The sequence below is a fragment of the Cygnus atratus genome, chromosome 11, assembly GCF_013377495.2.
Source record: "Cygnus atratus isolate AKBS03 ecotype Queensland, Australia chromosome 11, CAtr_DNAZoo_HiC_assembly, whole genome shotgun sequence".
Taxonomy (NCBI): Eukaryota; Metazoa; Chordata; class Aves; order Anseriformes; family Anatidae; genus Cygnus; species Cygnus atratus.
In genome coordinates, this window is record NC_066372.1 from 2,847,734 (window position 1) to 2,869,699 (window position 21,966).

Sequence of the window (21,966 nt, forward strand, 5' to 3'; positions counted from 1 at the left end):
AGAAAGGAATGAAAGGTGGGTGTATGTCCCATCTTATTTCTTGATTGCTTGAGGTAACTGTTGACTGATTAAAATACAGTTAATTATTTGCGGTTTTTGTATGCTATTCTTATGGAAAAAAAAAATCTTAGGAAGCTGGTGTAGATTGGGTAGGGGAAGGTTGTCTAGTGAGATGGCAGAATTCTGGTTTGGTATATAAAATGCTACAGTAATTAATGATAATAGAACTTGTTTATCAGCATGTTTTATGCCAAAAGGAGACGTTAATTCATTGATTTACCAGCAAGAACAACTTAATGCAAGTCAATCTTTTTCATACCGCACTATAAAAAGGGTTGTCAATAATGGTAGTTTCTCCCCATTTTACTTAGTCTTCTGTTGCCATAATAAAGTAATAGTTTGTAGAGTTTGTAGTCCTCTGAGAAGCCCCCTCTAGAAGGCACAAAGCATAGTTGTGGATGGCTACAAGTTTCCTTCAAGTTTAGCATCAACTTTGTACTAAACAGTGTATTAACAGTGATTCTTTTTTTTTTTTTTTTTTTTTAATATATCCTCTTCTCAACTTTCTAACATCAGGCATAGACTAAGTGGGAAAAAAATCTTAGTGAATGAATGCAAGTAGTCTTTGTATGATCACGAAAGAATAGCACAGACAGGAATATTTTCAGTTAATATTAATAAAAGCTAATAGCAGTACCAAACTCAGGTTTTCTATTTTGTCTCAAAATGTTAAAGAAAAGTAATTAGTGAAGAAAAGAAAATGTTTTGTTTTTATTTTCTACCATATGCCTAATAGATTTATTCCTTTTACCTGGAATGATGAAAAACTGAATTAACATAAGGGCTGATTGTATGTTCTCTGTGTTGATCAACTTTTTAGATAGTTGATCTAAAAAGAAGTAACCAGAAGTGTGAAGTATACAGAGCTGTATTTGGGAACATAACTCAACATAACATAATTCATCATAACATACTTCAGCATAAAAATTCATCTATTGTTCTCTTCATATGTAAACAATATAAGCAGGTAGATTACAGAGACTTTTCAACAGTGTAAATACCCTTTCACATTCACTTCAGAAGGTGGTGACAGTGGAACAGATGTACTATGTAAACAGGCTCGGTAAGAAATTAATATACTTGCTTTTGATTTGAATAGATTCATTGCACTGAGGAAACAAGATTTATAGCAAGTTATGGAATCTATTCTTTAAAAACCTGTTTAATATCTCCTTAAGAAAATATAACAGTGTTCTTATGGCAGACTGTATTTACTTCTGTAATTACAGGCTTTATGTTTAACTGAAATCCTTGGATTGTAATAATGCATCTCTTTGAAATAAAGGATAGTAACCAAACTGAGGTTGAAAAATGTAGTTTAGCATCATAACCCCTACTGAATCAGTGTGCATTATGTCAGGAAAATATGTGTTGCAATTACACTTAGTCTGGGAATCCAAAAAAAATATTTTGCTAACTTTCTCTTGGATAGCTGTATCTGTTCTTTAACCATCAATAAAACACATAGAACAAACAAACAAAAACACAAACAGTGAGGTTCTCAATCAGTAAGGTTTAATATAAATATCTGAATTTTGTTCTTCAATCAAAAAAAAAAGTCTGTTTAACGGATTAAATTTTTTTGGAAATATAAGTAATTCATTAGAACTGCTAACTTCATTCACCAAAGAAGGGTCTGCTACCCTAATCCTTACAAGTACAGAAAACTATTTAACATTATTTCTATCAACTTTAGAATTTTTGTATTTGAGAACAGATTTAAAGTAAATTTTCTAGAGCTAAGAGAGAACCTGAGGATAAATGTCATTTCCAAGGACTTATTTATTCTGATTCTGCTGTGGAAATAAGCACAAATTAAGATTTTATAACCAAGATTAAGAAATAGTTTTTATTTTTGTCTAAAATATTTAAACTTTGTATGTCAATCACTGCATTTTAGAAGCAAAATATCACTGCGTTATTTTATAGAGCAGCTTTGGGATAAGAAGAAACTTGTTAAAACAACTGGTTGAAAAATACCTAGATGTGGATTTTGAAAAATGTAATGTCTTGGAAAACATGAGTTAGCAAATATGCTCAAATTTGTCTCTGATCTATTGTGGAAAGCAGAATATTACCGTAAAGTGCAAAGGTAAAGAGATTCTCTGTTTTGCTGCTGAAGGTTGATTCTAACTACTTTCATGGGACAAATTTTCCCATTATGCACATGAGCCAGGTGATCAGTAGAGCACCTAGACAGTTGTTTCTCCATGTGCCTAGGAATAGTAGAAAAAATCTGAAGCCTTTCCACTTTCATCTGATGTAAAATTATTGCCAAAAGTGATGAAACTTTGTTATCTGTGATATGTGCCTCCTTGATATGTAGAGAGTATCCTTAAGATGGCTTGCATGAGCAGACGTTTTGGTAAATCTGAAAATAAAGGCAGAGTTTATTGATAAATATGTATCTCTAGAAAAAAAAAAAAAAGAAAAAAAAGACACATACAGGCACTTGTACTTTTATATTGTTAATAAACAGCATTTTTAAGAGTTTGTTTTTTTTTCCCTGTACTTGCCTTATGTTAAATTCTTATACATTCTACTGAAAATAAACTAATTTTCATATTAATAACTGCGTAAAGAGAAAGTTTTTCAGGTTTTCAGGTCCATGTTGTTTTGCTGATACAGCTGTTCACAAATGTCCTTGATACTACGGTGAAGTGTATGGTGTATAATTTAAACATTAAAAACAAACAAAAAAATGGCTGAACGCTGAAACAACTAAGCAAGTAGATAGCAAGCTGCTGACTGATAAGCTGGTAGCTTCTCTGCAGTTGACTTATGAAACTAGTTGGACTTCTTTATGTTACACCAGAATCTTGGACATGTGATATGGCAGAACATGATTTTGATTCTTGTCTTTGAGAACTGAGTTTTCTTGATCACAGAGACCAAACAGCAGCAAGAGATTTACCAGTGGTATTGCAGATTCATAACCGTTGTATGGATCAAAGTATCACCAATGCAATTGCAGCCTCACCAAAGAAATTGTCCATCAGCTGCACATCTACCAAGACGGAATAATAAGAAGAGAGACATGATAGTTCTTTTGTGCTCTTGCTGCAGCACTCGTTATTCCTAGAAAATAAAATAATAATAATAATAAAACCCACCATGTTCATAACATAGTGTTAACGGTTTTCTATAGACAAGAATCCATAACACTGTTTCCTATTTTACACTTTCACATCCGTACCTTTTTCTTGTCATATTTTTCTTTCGTCTTTTTTATAGTGCACTGTATGCAGAAAAAAGTTTAGTTCTTTGCAGTAGTAGTTGACATCCCTGTGTGATTTTGCAGCACTTATTTATCTTTAGGTAATTTGCTGTTAACAGTGATCTGAGCAACATATACATCACATTTTTTTTGATTCTTTTTTTTTTTTAAGCTACCATAGGCAGTGTATTCTTGTGATCCTCATGTATAGGCTTGTCAATAGAAATCATACTATTACTGTACATACGAAAGGAAGGAAGTTCAACTACAATTCAACAGCAGTTCATTCCCTTGTATCGTGCACCTTTTGTCACAGCAGGTATGAAGGAATAATTGGAGAGTAAATGGACCAGATGAAAGTGAGCAATGCCAGAAGTGTTTAGCCGTATGATTTATTTTTTGTTAAAAATAATGGGAAATTGTAAATATTTTTCTCATGTATTGGGAGAAATATACGCTGCCATGTTGGTCTTTTTTATAATATAAAATTTAAGGCTATTTCAAGTATTTTCTGGCTAAAACATAGCAGATTGAGTTTCCAGATCATGGGGAAAAAAAAAATTAGAAAAGCCTCTAACTACTTAGCTATGTGTAGTCTTTCTTTCTTTCTTTTTTTTTTTTTATACCAACTTATATCTCACATATTTCTGTCAGTGTCATGTTCTTGATTTCTTTGAACTGTAAACTGAAGGAGTGGAAGGATAGACACCATGGAGTTTTAATCCATCTTTCTATGAGATGAGTCCGTTTCATACATTCTATTAACTCATTGGAAGTCTCTACAACACTTCTGGATATCTTGTTTTAGTGATTTATAACATATATCTGCAGTTGCTGTTTTTTTAATATTTGGCCTAAATCACCATTGTTCCAAATTAAGCCTAACTTTTCACAGGACTAGTGCCAAAGCAGTGCAATAGTATGTGAGGAATATTTTGAATTCTAACTCCATCCTTTCAAATACTTGCAACCGATTCCAATTCAATGTTTTCTGCAAGCTATATGAAATTCTGTTCAACCAATTTGCTAATGAGAACATTGTCTAAAATTAACCCATATGATATTGTGTAATAACTCACATGATAGTTCTACCCCATGAATTGGAATTACTCCCAAATATCACAATACAACTGTACATTATTTTCTACCAATTTCATCTTTAATCCATTTATCTTGTGTACATAAGAGAATGTCATTTAAAAAAAAAGTTCAAAAATCATATTAGCATTGAAGTATTTCAAGTCTTTTCCTTCAATCATACTAGTTAAACCAGTTTCTGTATCAACAGAAGAAAATCAGGTTTTTCTTATCTCAGTAAACGATGGCGAATGTCAGGTTTTTATTCTGTTGATGATTATACATTTACTCACATTTTCATCCTCTAATGCCCGTCTTGAAATTAGTCATAAGGTTTTCTAGTATATCTGGTTTTGAATGTCATATTTAAAGAGCTTAAGACTATTCTAGATAGTTTCTTACACCTTAGCTAGAAAGTGAATACAATTCCACAGGAGAAGAAACTACCAACAGCAGCTATGAACAATATCATAGTCTATGGAATGTGACTTTCCCAGGCCTTATGTTCTGCTCCTTTGTTCTCAAACATAGATGTGCATACAGTTCTTTATCTTTAACAGTAGGATAATTACATGATATGTGGGTTTGCCACCATTAACATTTTATTTTACAACAGGATTACACTTTGGAAGCAAATCTCCAATTGGAGATTTGGTTTGACTGGGTGGTCTGAGTGTGATTTGGATTTGTTTTTTTTTTTACCAGTGGATCCAAAACAAGCATTGCTCACAATGCCAAGATGAACAAGTCTGAACTAAATGCCCCTAGAACATTTGTGTTGTGTACACTTTGGTATTCAGCACCTACTTCTTTGACCTTCTGGTCTGCTCCTATGGCAATAAACTATTTGCTAGTGCATGCATAGTCTTTGTTGCCCAAGATGGCAGTGATCTGTTTCCCAAGAAGTCATTTATTCTTCCCGCCCTGACCTACCGACACCTCTGTCTATGCTGCTACTGCAAAACAAGCTGCACATCTCAGTGAAATCCTCTATAAACAAAGTTTGTTTTACCATTCCCCCGGGTTTTGGATTTGGAATAGTGTGCTTAAAATGCACTCTGCATTTTACTCTAACATCACTGTGACAAGTATGAGAGTGTCAAGAAAGCCAAGTCTTTAGATAGATAGATTTTAGTTTGAGATCACCAAAAATTTAGAAACATTAACATCATACCAATGATTTATTCTTTTAGAGGTAAATTTAAGAAGTGGGTAGAAGTATCTAGTAGCTGTTCGAAGACGACAGAAAACAAGATCCACTATAAGTCTAATGGGACTCAATTTCTAAACACCAGAGATGTTTTTAAATCATGTCTTCTTCTTTCAGATTTGCCAACCAGTTTGTTAGTAAAGACAGCTGCAGTTTTTATCTCCACCAAGCTGACCTCCTGCTTTGGTTCTCTGTGTATGCGCTAGTAATTTTTCTACATCACTGCTAGTAAAGTGCTAGCAGCAATTCTTCCATTTCTCCTGTCAACCAAGGTTTATTCAAGTTTGACCCTCTTCTTGTCACACAAGCACTCATCTCTTATGATGTGTTAGCTTTAATATTATCTTTCAGGCATTATATAGTATCTCTTCCAGGAATATGCTTCAGCAACACAACATCATCTAGGCATCTATATACTGTAATATTCTGTTCTGTATGGATAATATCAGCTCCTGGGTACATCATTTATTATTTTAGCTTGTCTTAATTTGTGTTGTTATTTTGGACAATCTAAAGTGCTTCTGTTTGGACTTGATTTTCTTCTTTTGTTTCCCTTTCTTAGCAATTGCATACTAATTAGAATTGTCCAGCTTAGACTATTCACTACTGACTGGCTGCTTTTACACATGCTATTTCCATTGAACAGTTGTATTTTTTATCTAATTCCAGCAAATATTATGTCTAAAGGGTTTCCTTTCAGGAATGATGTAATTATCAGTCAGTTTGACATTCTTGGAAGAGTTTTGTAGAATTAAAGATTAAAATTGTACTTTGAGAGAATAATGAACTTTGTCTTCTTCTGATTTGGTGTTATACAATTATGCATACTTACAAGAGTGGAAATTTAGGGTTGTGTATTCACAATAGCATCATAATCATTCTGAATAGTTTAGATAGATTTTTTATTACCTTAATCCAGTTCTTGTGCTATCGGGAGGAGGGTGAACTAAATCTTTACAGTCATGAAAGAAAGTGTATCATGATGATGTCCTGCTGTTCAGAGAAATGCTAAAAATATAATAATGCCACAAGGCTTGAAGGGTCCCTATGACTGATGAAAAAAAAGTCTTTTAAACCACTTTTATATAAATATGTCTAAAGGTTGCCAATGGGGCTATTGTCTAGTTGTATTTCTGATTTTCTAATGGTATCAAAAAAAAAAAAAGAGAGAGAAGTAAATTTAGATCAGATATAAGGAAAAAAATCTTTATTTATGAGGGTGGTTAGATACTGGAATAAGTTTCCTAGAAAAGTTGTGGATGCCCCATCGAGGAAGTGTTCAAGGTCAGGTTGGATGGGAGTTTGAGCAACCTGATCTAGTGAAAGGTGTCCCAGTGCGTAGCAGGTGTGTTGGAACTAGATCTTTAAGGTCCCTTTCAACCCAAATCATTCTACAATTCACTTCTATATCTTCCCTGCCTACTTTGTCTTTCATGTTGGCAGACATCTTTTCAGCATACTTTAGAAATTTCTTTTAAGAAGTTTAGGTACAGAATCTAGTTATTTTGTATGAAGAATTCCAGTGTTGATTATGGTAAGTTAAAGGTGGTGACATTATGTTTATAATTGGATAAAACAGACCACATGTTAATTTGAAAACAGTTGGTAACAGTGTAAGGTTCAGCTTTTACAAGATCTGTTAGTTTTCAGACTAAGAATGAGTAGTAATTATGCAACACAAACACCTGTTGGAAGTTTTATTTAGCCTTCTTCAAAGCAGGTAAGCTGATATATGGATGGAAAATCACTTGTGGTCTTATTTGAGGGGACTGAAAGAAAGCAAATCTGGGATGGTTAGTCCCCATCCAGGGTCTAACTTAATGCAGCGGATACATTTTCAACAGAAGCCAGGATTTAGTGGGTGTGTTGAAAGTTGTACAGCCTTTCAATGTCTGGAGCTTTTTATTAACAGGGACCTTAAAGACTAATAATTTTAGCTTATGATTATTTTGAATTTCTTGTTTACTCAGAACTTTGTGTCTGCTTGTGGGAAGCTTATGGAGTGGTAGAGATAGAAAAAGGAAAGTGTAGAGACAGAAAGGAGAGTTAGAGATTAAGTGGTAAAGATTGGTACAGAGCTGTAAAAAATATCCTAGCTAAGCAGGAACACTTGAAAATACATTTTGCTAAATATTCCTTAAGGCTGTCCTCTCCTTCCTTGAATGCTTTTGTGTTCTATCAACAGCTATTAGGAATACTGCATAGAAAATGATCTTATTTGAAGAAATGTGATATAACTGATTACCATGTATTCCCTACTTTAGTTAGTGATGTTTCACCTTTTCTCCTTCTTTGCATTAATTAATTAACTCATTATAATTAGATAAACTTAAATGGACAACAGGAGCATTTAACCACTACAGTAAGTGTAGCTAAGTTAAAACAGCTTTTCTCTCTTTTTGCCTTATTAATTTACCTAGTTAATTATTATTGAGTTTGAAACTATCAGAGTGACCAACAGAAATATAAAGGATTTTTCTTTTGCCTTTTGTGTTTGATGTTTGTAAATATAGTTTTCAATAGTAAGTAGCTGCATGACCATCCTACTCTTGTCATCCAGGTATATTGAGTATGTATGTATGTTGAGTGCACTGGGCTGAAATAGTAACAATTATGGAGCAATATCACTCCATGGATTTTCCCTATAAAACTGACAGAGCACCCTCCAATTATCTAAAATTGAATATGGCATAGAGGTACAACAAGCAGGTTATACTGCTATTTGGGAATATAGTGATTTTTCACATAAAATATAATCTAAGAAGAGACAAGCTATTTGAAAAAAAAAATCAGAAGCGTCCAATAAGGTTAGATAACTGAATCAGTGTTACATTGTTCTTAGTACATTCATAACTTTTTTTTTTTTTTTTTACATTTCTTGTTCGCCACAGAATGGATGAATTGCAAAAATGAGTTATATGAATATAAGTTCTTTTAAGTAAATCATTGTCTTTCAGCAGTATAATCAGAGATGTCTACTCTTATATCCCTGATATGAAAGTACATTCAGTGGTCTCTTACATAATCACAATTCACTTCTTATCTACGTCAAAGAATGTTGCTGTCTATTCTGGCAGCCTAATGACTACCAAAGTGAATTGCTTGGTGACCATACAATTTCCCAATCTGGTGTTCTCAGATACACAAAGAATACTTCCTTAGTTCAGATTATTTCATTCAAGGTGTGGTTAGAAAAAGTAATAAATGCTGAAGTTTTTAGACTAATTTTTTCTCTGAAGATGTAGTCATTTCTTACAAAAAAAAAAAATATATATATATGTATGTATGTATGTTTTGGGGAAATATGTGCCAGTTGTCTGCTTTATACGATTTCTATTGAGAAAGGAAATAGGAATGTGTTTGAAATGAAAAACAAATACATCTTTTCTAAGTACCAAGTGCAAAGATAAAACAAGTTAAAACAAAAATGTAGTGCCTTGTTTCCCTTTCTAATTGTTGATTGTCACTCTCCTTCCTAGTTTTAGGAAAAAGCAAAATTAGGTTCCAGTAAATGAAGTGTAGTGGAATTAGATGAAGCTGGCTGAAACCCAGGAGAGGTAAAGAAAATTTCTTATGTCCATCTCATGTTCCAAAATACAAAATTCCATTTAATGTGGAATGCAAGTCTCAACATTTTTTTATTTTTAATATAAATTTCTGAACAAAAAACAACTGAATTAAGCATATAATTCATGTGATTCCTTAGTCATCTGGTAACAAAATTTCTAATAACTGTAAAATATTTAAAAATTCCCTTTCACATACATAATACTGAGATTTATTGTGAGTTTTTAAATATGAATATTTAGTTACGGTTAGACATCTAGGCAGAAGTTATAGGTTGCATGAACAGATTATGGTAAAACTTCTTGTCTTCCAAGTGCTCTCCTGCTTAAAACTTCCCTTAGTCCTCAAATTTCTCTTCACTTTTTGAACTCTACCCTTTATGAGTTTAAGAATTACTTCAGTAGTAGGTCCCCCAGTTTAGTGCCCTGTTGGTGTATCCTATCTTTCCTTTCTTCTCTTTCACCTGTCCAGATGTTGTTCCAGCACTTCATTTTTAACTATTCTTCATATTTCCTTTAGCATATCCCATAACTGTGTATCCCCTTTTGCTTCCATGGCTGGTTAGGCTTACAGTCATCTACTTACTCCAGGCTGTATTCTCACCCTGCTTATGAAAAGCTATAGTAATTTTGGAGAGTGGGATCCATTGGCCATCCAAATCAAGTTGACAGTGGTTTGTTAACCTGTTCTCTATAAGCTTGTGGAGAAAGAGTAGTTAATTACATCTGATATTGTTAGACAAATTTCACAAATATATGCAAAAAAATGCAAATGTAGAGACTAAACTCATTTCTATGAATCAACTCAATCAAATAAGGGTAATTTGACATATATATAGATGGCTATGACAATTTAGTCAAGAATTAATTTCTGAGGCAAAATAAAAATTCTAATATTTGTGAAGGGAAGGGGAGAAGATTTGAAGTGAGAAAATGCTAAGATAGTTTACATCCCAACAAAAAAATATATATTTTTTTTTCTAAAAAATAAAACTAAGAAACAATACAGTGTCCACATTTATATTCAGGAGAACAACTGCAGAAGGAATGGATTCATGGCAAGCAGATATTCTTATTGCGCAGAGATGTACTTATTCTATTTTTACTCAATCATGGAAGATTTTACTACTAGTAATAGTTTTATTTTAGTATTCTGTATAACTCATAAGTTATATTCTTTGGGACAATAAACCTTAGTTCATTCTTTTAGGCACACTGTTTCTAAATGGATTGTTCACAGCATATTTTAAAGAAAAGGTTTGTAGACAAGAATAAGAAAAAGGCAATTTATGTGGGCTCACAAAGAGGAGTGTCTGCTGCATAGCTGGATTTTCTGTAGGTTCAAGTTTGGTGTGGCCACATTGCCAATACCTGGTAGCCTGATCCACTCTTTGTTGAATAATACAAAATCAGATATAATCTAACTGGTAAAAACATGTTTCAAACAACTCATCTCCAGGTTCTATTCCACCCATTCTTGTGCATGTACTAGCTTTGATTACATAAGTAGGCTCTAAAATTAGTGGCACAACAATAGCCAATGCTTGTAGCACAGCAATATCCTTTGATTTTACTGGATTGTCAATACTACAGGGTATACTCTTTTAAATTTGCCGATATAGTGTTTTTTTCATATATATATTTTAAAGTGATTTTTTCTTCTAGTTAGCTTGTTTAAAATATAAAAGATGCCAAGTGTTTAACACCCAAAAATGATTATGATATATATATATATATATAATGTGGAGTAGCTCTAAACATCTCAAAAGATCTGAACTGTGTAGAGGACCTGTAGGAACTGTGTACTGTTTGGAGAGGAAAAAAGAGAAGATCAGTAAGGTGACAATTAAAACAATGAAGTTTCATGTATGCACTCTACGATAAAGTATCCAAACAGAAGAAAGTTTTATTGATGCTATAGTGTACATAAAAGCAATTATTAATTTACTTGTATTTTAAAATTGTCAAGACAATAAAATAAGGCTATATTTTCCTGTCAGAAAATATTTTTGGTCTGATAGTAAATGTGAATGCATCACAAATTGCATTAAACAATTTATGATGATATATATTATATATATAAAACTTGCATAATTGTAACTCTTATATAGTAGGTACTGACTTTTTGAGGGTAGTTTCTGTCATTGCATGAGTAGTTGTGCTAAAACAGAATAGTGTACATAAAAGCAATTATTAATTTACTTGTATTTTAAAATTGTCAAGACAATAAAATAAGGCTATATTTTCCTGTCAGAAAATATTTTTGGTCTGATAGTAAATGTGAATGCATCACCAATTGCATTAAACAATTTATGATGATATATATTATATATATAAAACTTGCATAATTGTAACTCTTATATAGTAAGTACTGACTTTTTGAGGGTAGTTTCTGTCATTGCATGAGTAGTTGTGCTAAAACAGAATAGTTAGAATTCAGGAGGTTTTTGTTTTGCTTTATTTTAGCCTTTAGGAGAAATTCTCCTTTTTGAAAATGGAGTAATATTTTTGAACACTTCTCCAGTATTTTGTTATTGGTATTGAAAAAATCATAATAAATAAATAAATAATGCTGTGGAGATGGGATAGAATATATAAATTTTGTGGTGTCCATACAGTCTTGCGTAAGTGTCATGGATTTTTACCTACTGAAAACATCTGTGTGCTTCTTTAAAAAGTAAAGACAGTGATCCTGCTACTATGAAACACTTACGCACAGGGGTTAATTGGCTTCTGCTCCTCATTTTGTTTCTGCATTAGCAGATTTAAAAAGTAACATTTTTTCACAGCTTAAGATATTTTCTCAGAAGTTTTGTCTAACCTATATTCCCCTTCTTCCCAATTCTCTTTCAGATAGCAGTTCTGTGGATGAAAAGGTTTAAAATTATGTATTTGTGATAGGGATCGTGCATTTTGTTGTTGTTTGTTTGTGATTTGACCTCTTTTGTTCCTTCATTTCGGTTGTGAAATTTGCATGTTTTTTCCAGCTTTTCACTCTTTTGTTCTCCTTTGAGTGTGTTGCATTTATAAACAGGATAGTCCTCACTGTTGTGCTTATCATAAATGCGAGCGCAGGGGTCTGCTACTGTCAAACATTATACCTTTTTTTTTTTTTTTTTTTTTTTTGTCATCTACATTGCATAAAACACAAGACTTAAAGGGCTACAATATTTGGGAAGCAATATCTTACACCTTCCCATGCGTTCTTCCCCTGGTTTTCACTGAATGCTACTAAAATGTATTCCAAAGCAATGGTTACAATAGCTTTGGCCTGGAGCTGACCCTTCTAAACATTTTTCATATTAGGTGTTACACGTTTGATGCAGTTAAACTTTGTCCAATACTTACTGTACTTTTTCTTTTTTTTTCTTGTTTTTTTTTTTTTCTTTTTTTTTCCCTTCAAAGGCTCAGATAGTAAGTGGAAGTTCCTTGGATACTTCCAAGCTTTATGCAATCCAGGCATTTAGTGGGTAAGTACTAATATGACTGTGAATTTTGTTATTTATATCTGCAAATTAGTTTTGTAACGTTAGTCATTTTTCTAAGGTTTGTTCTTATAAGAAAATTTGAGAGGCTTTTTTAAGTCATCCAAAATCAAAAGAAATTAATAAAACAGGTAAGTTCCACAAGTCAACCGGAGGCCAAATTTTTTTCATCTTTGCATACAAATTAAATTATACCTGGAGCTGCAGTTTGATTTTATGTCTTCGTTTTAGTAAATGGGCAGTAATATAACAATATCAGTCAAATATTTGAAATCTAAAATGCCAAGAGGAAAAAGATCTTCCATTTGCTGAAAGAGAATGAATAAGCTAAAACTCGCACGCTTTGATTGTCTCTAAATGATCTTGCATCAAGTTTTTAGGGATTCCTTCCTTTGAAGAATATATCTCCTCTTATTTTGAAGACCTTTTTATTATTTAATTTGGAAGGAGGAAAAAAGTAAAAACTGTTGGTAAAATTTCTGTTATTTATATAACTATTTAAAAGGTATATTATCTTCTTGGTGTGCTATTATAATCATTGTTTGCCGTAGGGATTTTTTGTTACAGAGACAAATCTAGATATTGTGAAGTTTATCCATTTAGATTCCTACGGCTTCCAAATACCTCCCCCCAACCCCACCAAACCCCGCTACTTTATTGGCTTATTATTCACAAGTTGTTGTGGAAACTATAGTTATGATAACATTTGCAGTTATTGCTAGGCAATCTTGGACAAGTTTAGGAGCACTATCCAGTTTCTTAGTGGCTTAGGTAGTTTCTGTATAGTTTGTCATACCTCAAACTTTTGTATTTTTTACCTTTTCCAGCCTGTAAAAACATGCGAAGGGCATAGGTGACATTATGCAGGATTAGTTGTTAAATGGACCTCCACACACACACCCCCTCCCGCCCAAATTAAATATCGTGAGAGACAATTGCTGACTTATTTTATTAGCTTGATTTTGACATTAAGATAAAATTATAGTATAATATGGTATAGTCTCTTGGCTTGCGAACCACACAGATGGATTGTTTTAACTTTGCTCAGTTGCAGTTTTCTCATAAGGTTGGAAACTAAACTCTTGGAACTAAAATTATAGAAACTTTTGCTTCGTATATTGACCAGCACTATATATCACTATGCTAAAACTACTACTCCTGCTTCATTGGGATTTTCTGAGTACTATGCTATTCTTTATCCTCCTATATCTCTACATTTCAAAAATAGAATAGTACAAGTACTGCAAACTTTTATTCCTGACTTCTAAATGTAAAGCATTAGTATTTGTATTCAAATTATATTGTTCATCAAAAAGAAACTAACATCATCTGAAGCAATTTTCTCTCTTGATTAGATTACTGATTTAAAGACTTATTCAGCAATGCATTAGCAACAAAAACATTTACTAAAACTCACTAAGTTGTTATTCATATAATTCTTGTAATAGAGTCTTGCATAGCTTTCATAAGACATCACAATTGTGACAGCAAATTATGACAATGTGTATATGGTGGCTTCTTTGCTGAAAAAAAATTAATGCACATCAGAACTAGGAGACATTACAGAGGCAGCTTCTGATATTTGCTACAACATCTTCATCGTATCTTCAGCAGAAGATATATCCTTCCTTTCTTTTGTGCTATGCCATGTCAATTCACTTTTACTTATAGGCCGCTGATTAGTGAATTTAGGATGTGAAGCGCCACAAATAATAATGTACCTCACCACTGAGAAGCAGGAATCTTACATCTTGACTACTATAGAATAAGCTGCGGCTTACTGAAACTAAGAAAAGTCATACTCACAATCATTAGTGTGTAGTACTAACAAAAATACTTTTCATCTGAAAAATAAAAAAAAAAATGCTGCTCATACCTTCCCACAAATATTTTTGACATGTTTGGTGTGTAGATCATGGCACAGTTTTCAGAACTAGTAAGAAAAGAATATTTGCCATCAAAGTCAGTTCAAATTAATGAAATACAGTGTAGAAATCGACACTCTTAGATACTTTTATAGGTGCTGTTCAGTGCAGAATTTTTTGTTACATTCAATGCTGTAATCCAAGAATAAGAAGAAATGGTTTTATCTCAGATTGGTTTTCTGTAGAAAAAAATAGAGAACAGAGAGTCCAGAACTGTCTTGGAGATTTCTTCTATTCATTTTAATGACCCAGTTTGATCATTACATTTGGTCAGGCTCTCACTGCTTAAGTTAGAGAATTGTTTCTTAATATAACCAAAATCAAGGAGAAAATTGTCAGTTTCATATGATTTTTCATTTTCCATTTTTTTGTTGTATAAGTCACTTCTAGTTTCTCTATTGTCTTTTATTGATTGTCCCCCTACATGAGAAAGCTTAATAAGAATTAGCTCATTCACTCCTGTTGCTTGCAAAAAGAGTTTTCATGCTCTTCATTGCTTTAAAGAAGCAGTTTATCGTCTAGTTACTGTGTAGTTTAGGAATAGCATTTTGTAAGCAGACTGTCAGTGTAGGTTCTGAAAATGAAATGTTGATTTCTACACCTGCAGAAAGCTCTGTGGTCATATGATTTTGCTGTATGCACTACTTTCCATAGTCAAACAATTACAGTTGCCTGAATTAAATAAGCGTAGGACTTAGAAAAATATTGTACGAGTGTATAGAATTCATATTTTTCAGTGTGCAGCACATGTGGAAAGCAGATGAAAGGACAGAAATCCATCTTGCATATAAGGATACCTTTTTGCCACTGACAAGGACTTTTCAGACAGAAATTGCTCTTTTTATGCTCTCTCTTACATTCACAGGTGAAAAGGTTCAAATTATGAAACCTCTGAGGATGAAGTCAATCCCATTTACAGACATCCTGTAACAACTGCATAGGACTGCATCAAATGACTAACAGTAATTCAATACTAGCTCATGTTTTTAGATTAAACCTTACTTCTTTTGCTGACACTGTTTAGACTGGGCCCCTACTCTCTTTGCAAGAATCTGTTTCACCAGGACCCCTGAAAACAATGATACAATTTTCATTTAACTTCTCATTCAGCAGAAGAGCCCTGACATCTCAAAGATTGTTGTGGCTCCATTTTAATTATGCTTTCCAGTCTATTCCTGCATTCAAATACTAATCCCAAATGATAGCATCCCTCAGTCTCTTCTCTGCCAGTATAGCTGGCTGCAGCCTTATCTATGCCTCTCTTTTCATCTTCTCACTCACTCTACACCAAAGGTGTTGTCATTTGAAGGGAGGGGAGACTCTTTCCCTCAAAACCTTTGACATCTTGCTTGATTATAAATATGTTACTTCTTTTCTGCCTTTACTCTCCCATCTCTCTCATAGTACAGCATTCTGAACCCAACTTACTTGCACCAACACATCTCAAGTCCAAGGCATGGATTGTATCTCTTCATTCTGTGCTATGGTCTTCACCTGTCTGCTTGAAATAAGAAAGCAGAGAGAGAAAAGGCAAAGACCAAGTACATTTTGCCTAGAGCTTCACATTCTACTTCCCTGTTAAAAGGCAAAAGCTCAATTTTTACTCTTCTTTCCATGCCAGTATGAAATCATACGTTCTCCTCTGCTTTTTATTTATTTTACTGGCCGTCATCTTATTGAAGCTGAGATACTTCAGAATTCATCCTTTCAGCACTTCTGAAAAGTAAATAGAGATCAGCTGATTTTTTCATCACGTATATGAATCTAGGGTTCTACTCCTTTACTCTTTCTGGAGACTTGTTGTGTTAATTCACTGCTTGCCTGATGGTGGTTATGTCAGAGACTGATCATTTTACCATGTGGCCTAATTCGTTCTGAAATTTTCTAATGGTGCACAGGTGGAGCTGCATGTAGATGATTACTCCTTTTCTTCAGTGACATGTTCTTAGAGGTAAAACATTTATTTTGCTTGCATTCTCTGACAAATCCAAACAGATTGCAATGTGGAATAACTTCAGAAGTTCACAAAATGGTTTACAGCATTCTGCATTTCAACCACAGGAACTGTGAGTTTCTTAAAGTAGCTGAAGCTATCCAGTAGTTTTTTTCTTGCTTTAAGTAATAACCTGTGTGCCTCCAAATTCATTTCTACATCAGGACATCATTGGGTTGCTTTTACTGGAGGTGGGAAGAGGAGCAGAGAATTTAATGTACAATTTACATCACATGAAAATTTGCCTATGGCCATAGAGTTCAGTGTTCCAAAGACTGCAGATAAAGATCAACATTCTACTGTCAAAACAGCAATGCCCGATTTGTTTGTAGAAAACAAATGTAAATGTAGATATTTCCCCATTTTTCAAAAAGAAATTGATATTGTGTTCCAGATCAGTATATTGATCTTTACTTCCACTTTATAGCCAACAACCTTTGGATATTCGCTCCTAAATGTTATTAGAAGGATACAATTTGTTCCTATATGGAGAATTCGTGCATAAGAGAATTTCTAGTTCACATCCCCAAAGACATGGCTGTTTCAGTAATGACAGAAGAAACAGTACTAAAGATGTTTTTTCAAGAATAAGTTTTAAATATGCATTTTCAGCATGCATATATGGTCATTAGTGGAATTGTATTTTCCCAATGGTTTATTCTCTAACAAAATTGTAATTTTATTTATATGAATATATATGTGCATATACAAAAAAGTATTACTTCAATGTTTTATGTACGTACATATGGATACAAACACATAAAAGTAGTCATACACCTTATAAGCTAAGAATCAAGCCTTTAACATAGTAGAACATTCAGTGTTATGTAACAACATCAAGAGGTGGATACTTTCAGCAGTAAATCATGCTATATTGCAGACTTGCATCAGAGGGGTTCTTCTGCCATTATGCAATATTTAAGATGTGTAGTGGTGTGGGTTTTTTCTTGTTTTTTTTTTTTTTTTTTTTTGGGGGGGGGGGAGGGTGGGAGGTTCTGCCTTCTGCCTGTTTATGACTTTTATGGGACGTTATCCTAGACCACCTACTTTCTGTATAAATTTCCTGTAGTTTCTCTCCCGTATTTAACTAAAGAGTAAACAAATTTGAAACTATGATTTTAAGGTATTTTTAAATTTTGGAAAACTTGGATTGTGGTTGGTAAATTTAAACTTGTCGCTATACTGTTGGGTGGATATAAACTAAAGAAAAGTTTCAGGATTAAATATCATTCTTCCAGCTTGTTCTCCTGAGGTTTTAGTTCACAACCAATGCCAACTCAGAGTGAAGGAGTAGCACCCTAGATTCATATGCATGGTGAAAAACTCAGCCGATCTCTATGTACTTTTCAAAAGTGCTGAAAGGATGAATTCTGAAGTATCTCAGCTTCAATAAAATGATGGCCAGTAAAATAAATAAGAAGCAATGGAGAACATATTAGTATTAATTGCATCAAGAATGCAATGAGAACAATTAATGATGATCCAGGGTCCACATGTTGTAGTGGAGAAGTAGTAGACAAGTAGACACTAGACCAAAACTAGTAGCTTTTTCCACAGCTGGTCTTATTTCTCTACAGTGTATGTATTGCATCAGAATTACTGAAGGGAGAGAGTACATTCAGATAATACTTTATTCCTCAATTTTTTGTGTTTCTTTTTTTGTTGTTGTTGTTTTTGTTTGTGTGTGTTATTCAAGTATTAGCCAACGGCTAATTCTAGCCTGGCTTCAAGCATCAATCCAGTTCGCACAGTCTGGTACTTGGAACCTCACTTGTTTCAGCAAAGACTTTAATTAATGTGTTATTCTGATTTCAAGATGGTTAAAGACTGGAAGCAACCATTTTGGAGTTTGCATATTTGTTTTTGGTGATGCTTCTAGAAATAGTGGGCAGTATACTTGCTTCTGTATTGTATTAACGTTTGTTTTTTCTCCCATTTTTCAGTTCAGATGAGAGTTTTTGTCTAGATCAGCTGGGATTTAATTTTTTCAAACAGCAAAATGAATTTTTCAGTATAACGTGCTGGTAGTTTGCACAGCTGCCTTCCCATTTCCTGATCAGGCATTTTATGTACTTTGTCTTGACAAGGTATGATCAAGGAAATCACAACTTGGTTCCCACTAGTTTGTATTCTAGCCGTTCTTTGTTAAAGTGACTCATTATAATAATAAAGAAAAGTATACTCGCATTTGATGATGATAATCAAGAAATGACATTCTGGAATGGTTCAGCAAAGGACTTAGCCCTTTGTGATGTTTGGGGTGAAAGTCACTTACTTTCCTTGGTAGGCAGTAGAACTTCATTAAATGCATAAAAGAGATACAAATTAGTCTTTGTTTATGATAACATTTTGTCTCATAGCCGCTAAAGTCGAAGAAAGTATTGTAGTGAAATTAGTATAAACTTATGGTATAACCTAAATTAAAATACTTTCTGACAAATAACAGCTATGAAGGAAACAATCATCTTTTCTACACTAGGAACTAAAGCTGTTAAAGGCATAAGAAGTCCTTAACGTCTCAACTTTTTACTTTGATCTTTACTATGCGATGATTGGATGCTGGACAAAGAACAGACAGGAAGTATTGTCATTGTATATTCATTCTTATGTCATTCATCTCGTCGTTGATTCGTTGCACAAAAGAGAGAAGATTATTTTCCTTTCAAAATTGCACTTCCCTAAATTGTGGTTAGCTTCTTTAATCTCTTAAAAGTATTAGGTGTGAAGTATGCATGTGTAATTCTCTGACATTGCCATATTTAAGCAATTATAAGAGTTGTAGAGTTGCAGAACCAGCTGTTAGAATAGATACACTTCTTGATAGGTACAGTACTGTCTGTGTGTTGTCAGAGGACATGGTGGTGATCATCTAAAACCAAAATGTTTCATGTATTTAATATTTTGCCGATGACAAACTGAGTTTTAGTAATATTTCTTTTTTTTTTTTAATAGCTATATACGAATTTCTTGATTCTTTGTTACTTTAAACAAATGTTTTCAATGTACAAATACACGGAAAAGAAACCAGATGTAGATGTTTTTGTTAAGCTGAATTTGAAAATCATAATGACAAGATTTGCTGAGGGAGAAGAAAGTACAGATTGGGGAGAACAATAAGCTACTTAAAGAGACAGATATGAGTTATGGCAAATTAATGACTGAACATAAATTACACCACTCATGTCATAATAAAATCTCCTTCCTTTTTCCTCTGTACCCACCAGTCTTGATTCTGCCACACTGTCATTCTTGTTGTTCCTTCAAAGGCCATGTCATCTGTTTCTTTCTTTGGTAATATCATCAGCATTCTTAATTCGTACATAATTTTTTTTTCCCAGGAAAAGACTATTATTCATTCTTGAATTTGACATTTTTTTGTTTGCTAATCCTTAGTGATCAGTAAAGGGAGTCCAGTAAGGACCTCAATTTTAATCCTTTTTTTTTTTTTTTTTTTTTTTTTTTTGTTATACAGCAGAATAAGAAAAGAGTAATTTTTACAACCATTGCTTGTCAGAAGTAGCTTGGTCTAGCATATGAATCCTTTATACACATGATGAATTTTATTCACCGCTGACGAAACTGCTCCTGAGTAACAGAGCCCTGAGAATCCAAGTCGTTGAGTCTATCTCAGCCTGTACATTTACTTTTCACATCCTCCGAAATGTGATTTTATTTGTATCATGCAATTTGTATCATGTTATTTGTATCATGAGATTTGTAGATGTGTCTAGAAGGTGCATTTTGGATCTACCTTAATCGTTATGTTCTTGAGAGTAAGGGGGGAAAAAAAGAATTGAAAAGGTGAAACCCGTAAACAATGACTATGTGAAAATATAAAAGAAAAGCATAAACAGTCTATGCATCCCTTTCCATTTCTTATAGAATGGTGCAGGTACATCCAGAGGAGGTATAGGAGAGATAGATTATCTCCCAAATTTATAGGATTAGGATACTGCTTGGAAAGCCATGATATTTTTTAGGACTGAAATAATCTCTCCAATATTCTGGGTAAGTTCCTTGCCCACTCAACTAATTTACAAAAGGGATGACTATTTTTTTCTCATGGAACGAGAACCTTTATGAACACAAACAGAGGGATGTCATTGAGGATTTTCAGGTAGCCAAAAGGTAATTTGTGAATTTTCTGTGAAAAAAAAAAAAAATTATTTCAATATGTGCTTGATGCATTAAAAGAATTGGATGAATTGTACTTTTAAAAAGAAATGTACACTAGACATTCTTTACAGATCAAGAATAATGCGTCTAGATTTGCTCTGAGAGGTTGAAGGCTCTTTTTGCCTGTGTACTAGCCACTGTCAAATCAAGTTAAATTTTTCCTCCTCATTTCAAGTTTTTGTTCTTGTTTGTCTCTTTTCAAATCTGTTATCTGCTGCTGGTTTCTCTGCTTCCATTTCACCCTTCCTTTTAACTCTCAGGTTAGGTGTGCTCTTGTTTTTACAAACACCCATAAGAAAGTCACAGCCTCCCAGATTCCAAATCTTTTCTGCATTTTTCAAATTAACTTAACTCTCCTTATTTCATGATTGACTGTCCTATGAAAAACTTTCTGACACAACATATGGTGAAAAAATTAATTGTCTTCACTTTCATTGAAGAAGTTTTAATTTGGACACTACCAGACCCAAACATTTAGGTTAGGAACAGTCAGTTATGTATTCCTGTGTAATTCTTATCTATGACCTTGCATCTGTAGAAATAATTAATTAATCAGAGGTGGAAAAGTAGTAAAGCTGATTGGCCACAATCCAGTGACATATCATGCTGAAAGTTCACAGCTACATAAATATCAGGATAAAGAAAGGTAGTAAGATTGTGAGTTTTTTTTTTTTACAAGATATAGTCTCATCACCTTCACTAGGATGTCACTTATGTTTCAGTACTGCTTTTAATTGGTTGTATCACTTAATGCTCCAGGATGCTTATATACTTGTTAGAATTGGAAGCTATGATCCTGTGATAATGACAGCCACAGAGATACATATGTTCAAAGATCAGGTTCTAACAAGGTCTTCATCTTGTTTTTGCAGATAAATTTTTCTTGTTAGAACTTACTACCTTCAACTTACACATTCTCGTAAGCTTTATGTAAATTATTATTATTTCTTTTTCTTTTTGGTCTTTTATCATTATGGTCTTGCTGATACTAATTAAATCATTCACATAGACTGCAAAGATAGTAGAGGGAATTCAGAATGATTCCTTCATTTTGTAGTACTGCAACAGTTCTGCTAAGCAAGTGTTAATTTTGAGAAGTGTATTCAGATTTTTCTTTATTGTAGATATTGAGACCAGAGCTTTCTTCTGGACAATTTTTGCAATGCTGTAAATACTTTGTCTTCACTTGTAGTACTACAGGTCAGCTCTGGTCTAAAGGTCAAGAATATCGGAAAATGTATTTTTAAAAGATACATT

The 21,966-nt window shown here is 33.3% G+C and overlaps 1 protein-coding gene across 2 annotated transcripts in view; it reads left to right on the forward strand.

Annotated features, from left to right (window-relative positions):
* UNC13C (unc-13 homolog C) overlaps positions 1-21,966 on the forward strand; it is a 164,487-nt gene that overhangs the window by 7,611 nt on the left and 134,910 nt on the right. For both annotated transcript variants that reach the window (XM_035553925.2, XM_035553924.2), the window contains exons 2-3: positions 11,984-12,006; positions 12,536-12,600. In XM_035553925.2, coding sequence (XP_035409818.1) covers positions 11,984-12,006; positions 12,536-12,600 — 88 coding nt within the window. The remainder of the gene's footprint in view (positions 1-11,983; positions 12,007-12,535; positions 12,601-21,966) is intronic.